The sequence below is a fragment of the Limulus polyphemus genome, unplaced genomic scaffold (assembly GCF_000517525.1).
Source record: "Limulus polyphemus unplaced genomic scaffold, Limulus_polyphemus-2.1.2 Scaffold1000, whole genome shotgun sequence".
In the NCBI taxonomy this organism is placed as follows: Eukaryota; Metazoa; Arthropoda; class Merostomata; order Xiphosura; family Limulidae; genus Limulus; species Limulus polyphemus.
The window spans coordinates 279,696-286,519 of NW_013666610.1; the positions used below are offsets into that span (position 1 = coordinate 279,696).

The window sequence follows — 6,824 nt, forward strand, 5'->3', positions numbered from 1 at the left end:
CGAACCCGCAACCCTCAGATTGCGAGCTGAGCGCCCTAACCACCTGGCCTCTACATATATATATATATATATATAGGTAATACAATAAAACTCGCACGACTAATGGAAACAAACGCCATCTCCGTAAATATTTAACATGCAAAAGCCTATAACACTAAACTAATTTTTAACTTAAAACAGGATTTTAGCGCCCTTGATCTGCGAGTGTTCAGCTTCGTTATCTTAGCCTAAATTTCAGTGACTTATCTAGTGACATAATGTTTATCCTGAAAACCAGAGTACAAGTTTCGACTGTAATATATAGCTAGCTAAGTTCAACTGTTACCACTAATGTATCATGTATTACATAGCTACTGAGAGTAAAATAGAACTGTTAAAAGTTACTAGTTTTGGTTTACATTACTTGATTGATTTCTCTTCCAAGACGTCGTTATAACAGACCCGCAAGTTGCACAAATTATTAAGGCTTAGAAGTTAGAGGATACCATAATGTATTGGTTTACTTAAAAACAACTTTGAACTCGGTTTTACAAAAAATATTATGTACTTACATAAATAAAGACAACTTTGCAGCTGAAGCTAAGATTACGTACATCAATTTTTGAAATAAAATTTATTATATGGAACTAGCACAAAAAGCCGCCAGTAGCGTTTGTGCTGCTAATCACTAATCGTAGTATTCATACCTCGTTGAAAAAGTAGTTGAACATTTTCTTTAAAAAAAAAGAATATTTTTCTGGGAAGAACTACACGGGAAAAGTGTTTGGATTGTGCTCTTTGGTCATACGCAACTCAACTTTAAAATGATTCAATGTACAACGAGCTCAAAATTTTCATAAATTTTGCTGATATAAACAGTAATGTTTTTATACATTAAAAATGGTACTGTTTATTCAAAAAATGGTAGTTTTTTTAAGAACTACAATTTTTCAGTACTACATTTCAAAAATTACGCCAATAACTACCTACAGTCCTAGTGAATGTCGTGTTTTTTATTGTGAGGAGAATACTTTTGTTTAAAACTGTGTTTTATTATACAGAAATGGTTGATACATATACCACAGTCATTTTTATAATTTTCTTAATCTTGAATACTCAAAGTGTGAAATTGTTTCACAGATTTTTGTTTGTGGTGCCACTCGATAAATAGTGCAGGAGTTTTGGTTACATACATAGATATTGATATACACACTATGTTCATTATAGTAAGGTTAGTGTGTATCATTTGGTTCTTGTGGGATATCTTAATTTCAGATGAATTTTTTAAAATTATTATTGATATTTAAAATAGAATAAAAAGACAGGCACTCCTAGTTTCCTAGACCCAATAATGTATTTTACTGACAAGCTTTCTTAAGATATAACCAGTTATAGCCATAACAAAACCCAAAGACTAATAGCTTTAATTCATAGTAGATGTAAAGTATTATATTTAAATCACATTTTACAAAAGCTTAAGTTGATTTGTTCTTTTTGGAAGCATTGTTGGGATGTCTTGAATTGTTCCGTTTCTTAATTTTGAAAATATCTGTCCAGTTTTACATTATTTATTAATACTCCTCTACCGAATGGATAAGAATGCAACTATACATCTATGTATATTTTTTTTCCCATGCACATCTGTAAGTCAGACCAGCTGGAAAATGAATCTTTTGTTCAGGAGGAAAAATTATGAAACTTAAACACACACACACACACACATATACATATATATACTATTGGTGTATTGTTCCAAATGATAACAAAAATATTTTAGTTATAATTTTTTGTTTAGATAAATTAAGCTGTGAGTCAGTTATTTTAGAAATAACTTAGAATTTTTATAAGATTACAGTTATAGTGTATTTAAAGAGTTATGTAATGGCTTTCATGGCCTGTTTTGTTAAAAAGTGGCAAAACAACAAAAATAAAAACACTGTCATATTTTGACTAATGTGACTTGTGTTATCAAACTCTGAGAGATAAAAATTTAAAAGTACATGGCCAACAAATGATTAGATATTAAATGAAAAGTTCAATAAAGACAATGAAAATATTTTATTACAATAATAACTATTTATACACAGTTGCTTTGTTAATCAAGAGTAAATAAAACTTCAGTCAAAATACTATTTAATATATTTTACATAATCCACTTATTACTTTCTTTTTCCTAATTCAAAACAGGAAGTTTTTAATAGCACTATATCCAAAGAAGTTAAAGATCAGTAGTGCAGAATATGTTACATAATAGGTGATGTTTCTATGATGTTGCTGGCATAAACAATAATGATGCAAACACTGAAATCTACTAGCAGTCTTTTATTAGTAAATTTACATCCTATAAACTACTACTTCCTTATTGGCTTATATTTTTCACTTCAAATTTCCAGAACTTTGGACTTGTTTAACTCCTTCCAGTTTTTCAAAATGTTTTCTGGCATTTCTTATGTTTATGAGAGTTGCTGCAGAGGCTGAAAGAAAGTTGAATTTGTTTATGCTTATATAACACATCTTTTAGCAAAGCTGGAATTCTACATTTCAACAAATTACAGTTGTACATAATGAAAAAGAAAGTTCTAGTCTAGATACTTTTTTTTATTTATTTAGCAAACCTTATGCTTATTTTTAGATAAGTTTTTTTTACATTTAAAAATGTTTTCTTCTTAGACAGCAAATAGATTAGTTACAGTTTCCACAATTTAAAGTTAATTAAAATATAGTTCAAATTAATCCAGTGCTTCTTATGAAACAAATGATGCACATGGAAAATCATCTACTGTAATAACTAAAATTATAGATCAAATTATTTTTGATAATTTCTGTGAAAAATTGAAATCTGTAAGATGTTTCTTAACACTATTAAATAGAGTCAAATAGTGTAAGTTACAAAAAGCACTTGTCAGAGGAGACAAACATAATTTATAATGATACAGGCTAAATAATTAATGAAGCCAGATGATATCACAAGTTCATTGAAATGAATCTTACTTTACTATGAGAAATTCAATTATATATATATATGTACATATATATGAAATTAAAAAGTATCAAATACTAATGCTGTTGAAAAAAATGCAACATAACTTATAAAATGGTCCAGAAAGATTTAAATCTGCATGTTAAGATCTATGAATCAAGTTACAGTAAAGATTAATGTTACATATGGTGTCTGCAAGTTTATTATAATAAATTTTATACAATTTCAAAGCTTTCACTAATGAAAACACAGTCCAGAACAATAGCTGTTGTAATTTCAATTTCTGTAATTATTGCAAACAGGATTTCAACCTTGAACCTCTCTCATTACAAGTGAAAAGGTTTATCCACTACTAAGGTACTTTTTAACAATTCAAATTACCATATTCTCAGAAATGAGGCCCATCCTCAGGCCTTATCTCAGGGTTATGGGATGGCTGGTAACTAGTTGGATGACACTTTTTCATCTCTTTGGCTTGGTATTGAACTCAATACTTCTCTTACACAAAGTAAATGCTCTTCCAACTGAGTTAAAGGGTGAACCCATCAGAAGTTGTTCATCATGTACTTTTGTTTAACAATTCAAGCTACCAGAGTGATAACCTAAAGACAACTTATTGTTCTGGCTGTCCCCAAACAGTTATCGCACTGATCAAGCAATTGGCCAGTGATTCTAACTAAGTGGTAAGTTGATATTATGACATAAACAGCTGTAATGACATGAAATAAGTTTTTTATCTATTAAAATGACTGACTTAAAAACTTTTTATAGCAGAAAAGATAGTAAGGCCATTAAGCTCTACTTTGAAATAGTCATAAAATCTAAAAACACAATGAACCAATGCTACAGTCAAAATTTCAACTATTTTTAAGTAAGTCATTTTAAGAGTCTGATTTGTGTAATTGCTATCAACCAATGATATGACAGACACCTAAAAACCTCCTTTTGTTGAAATGTTATAATATACATTCAATGAACTTCACAACAAAATGGTAGTTGAAACCAAGATCAAGAAAGAGGCATACAAAATACACAAAAATGTATTGATATGAGGAAGCTAACTAAATTTAATACAAGTTTTAAGTTTAAAATCAGGAAGGCTTATTTTCCACTTAAACATCCACAAGTCCTACTATAAATGCAATATCCTGCATAAAATATTTGTCTATTCCATAAAGATTTCTTGGTCCACTTTGATAAATGTTAGAAGTAACAAAATAAATTCTTTAGATAGAAGAAACAGAATAAATTAAACACTATATTTTGTGAAATGAGTTTTAAAACAAAACATTAGTGATAGGAAATAATTTTAGTAATGAAAGTCATGGTTTTATTTCAAAATATTTACCAGAAGGGGGGATTTTATATGGTGACTGATGTGGCACAGAGCATTCAAGTCTATAATATAGTCTGGTTGTATTCCTCAGTATTATTTACAGGTATGTCTAAGATGGTACAGTTTTAAAGTTACCTGGCTTTTCACACCAAAAATTATCACCTCAAATTCAAGCCATCGGATTTGCCCAAAATCGAGTGGGGGGGGGGGTCTGATAAAAAGTAGATTTAATTTATCGCAAGTTTAACTTTGCTTAAAAAAGTAGACCTAAGAGTAATGCAATAATACACTGGAAGAAAGGCCTCGACCCAAACTTTAAATGTTAACCAATCTCAAGGTACAAGAAAGATTTAGGAGATTTTAATGTCACAATATAGTAGCAATAAATGAACACTGAATAGGTGTATTGTAACAAAGTTTCTACTTTTTTTATTATATTTCAATTCAGGAAATTATATTTTAACAGGCAGATTTTTCTTCTAAATCTCAAGTTTTTTGCTACTACTCTGCAGTATTCCTGTAATAAACTGGTACAGTTGTGCATGCACCTGGTGCAATGGGATCTTCAAATGAGTTTTCAATGAACTCAGTGCTCAGAAATAGTATGTTATTTTACAACTTGAAGCAGACAATCGAATTTTTTCAGTTTCTAATAAAAAAAAATTAATGTCTATATTGTATATAAATAAGATAAATGAATGTAGCATAATCTTAAAATCTCCCAGAGTTAGATAACTTGTATTTTTTTCAGTCACCATTAGCATAATTCTACTGAAAATAAAATCAATAAACAGTTGTACAATACTTACGAATAGTAGGGTCTGAAAGGACAACCATAACATAAGTATTGGGAGTGAAGGTGTCAATGAATGAGGCAAAGTTTTTGTTTCGAACCTCCATGCTGTGAAATTGAGCAGCGAGTTTACTACAGCTGAGCTTGAACTGTTTGATGATATTAGACACTTTTTCAAACCTATGAATATCTCGATGTGGTTTTCTCTGACAGTGAGATATAACCTGTGCATTGATAAAATGAAATAGCTTTAGTCTAGTCCCATTTAATTTTGTATTACAGTATTCCTCAAAATAACACTCTTTACTGAATGTCCAATTCTAAAACATATCTTTAAACCATTTATTTTTAGCTAAATATAATAACACTATTTTATTTAACTCTTTCACTACATGTTCGGTCCCAGAGACCAAACTGGTAACCATTTTGTGCTTGTTATAGTTTCATGCTATAACTTTTAATACAGTAAGCATATCTTCACAAAATTTTACAGATTATCAGTAAATATTACAAGGCTTTCATACACAAAATATCATATTTTCTATCAAGTTTTAAGATTTTTTAAGTAATGTTTTTCTCATGCATTTACTCTTTTCGATTGTTGACTATCCAACATGCAAAGTAATTCTGATTTTAAGATTAAAAAATACTTTCATGCATCAGAAAATGTTTATATTTTACAGGCAAAATCTTTATAACCTTCAAATAATCATCAAAAGTTTTTTTTTAGAAACAAATTTATATTTATCTGTTATTTTCATTATTGTATCTCTGTATGGGTTTGGCCGATTTGACCAACCTCGTAACCACCGTGAAAAATTAGGAAATAGATATAAATTATGCATTTTTCATTCTAGAATTACTAGAAATTGTAACATGAAAACACAAATGTTTATTCTAAGTAGCTTAAATCTCATAACATAAAACATCTATATATATTTATTACTTTTATTTTGTTGACCTTTCAATCGTGCCTGACTAACATTACAGAAGTTGTAATGATGCAGTGCATGTGCACTCCTGTTACCATATCCAAGAATGTAAAACTGGCCTTTAGTCTTTACAATGTGACCTGACTTGGCTGTGTTCTAGTGGAACAGTATTTTGTAAAATACAGTCACATTTCGGTTATAATACATTACATACAACAGTAAATAAAGAAGTACAGAAAACAATTATCTCTTCTAGTTACAAACTCTGTACTCATTTGCTGCTTGCTATAAGTTGCTAGGCCTTATTAAATTTCACATGTAGAGGATGTAAAACAAAATATTATTTTTTATATATGCATTTCAAAATAACAAGGAATCATAATTTATTATATCAATACTACAGAATTCCACAATAATTTATCAAGCTCAATAACTAAGCTGTATTTGGAACTAAAAAAATATGATTTTTCAAGCTCACTAATGTCTTACCTTACCGCTTGGAATCCAGCATGAAAAGAAAGAGTTCCCAGGCAACTACTTTGAAGAGGCTGAGAAAACCACTAGGGGGCCATTGTGAGCTTTCAATTGGTTATACATACATCTTTGAGTGAAGTAGGTGTATGTAAGCAAGTATTTTACAAAATGTAAGAGATGGGCAGGGCCACCTTGGTTGATTCAATAAGTATATTAATATCTCAGAAAATAGAAAAGATTGGAGGTTCTTATTTAATATTCTAGCTTGTCAATATCATTAATTTGAGTATCTAATTTGTAAGAAACTATAGACTTTGTAATTGGACATCA

The 6,824-nt window shown here is 29.6% G+C and overlaps 1 protein-coding gene across 1 annotated transcript in view; it reads right to left on the reverse strand.

Annotated features, from left to right (window-relative positions):
• Nucleotides 1-2,281: 2,281 nt before the first annotated feature.
• The window catches only part of LOC106461625 (ras-related GTP-binding protein A), a 25,994-nt gene continuing 21,451 nt past the window's right edge, over nucleotides 2,282-6,824 (reverse strand). Inside the window, exons 7-8 of the mRNA XM_013921464.2 lie at nucleotides 5,105-5,312; nucleotides 2,282-2,453 (exon numbers count right to left, since the gene is read on the reverse strand). Coding sequence (XP_013776918.1) covers nucleotides 2,356-2,453; nucleotides 5,105-5,312 — 306 coding nt within the window. The 3' untranslated portion in view covers nucleotides 2,282-2,355. The remainder of the gene's footprint in view (nucleotides 2,454-5,104; nucleotides 5,313-6,824) is intronic.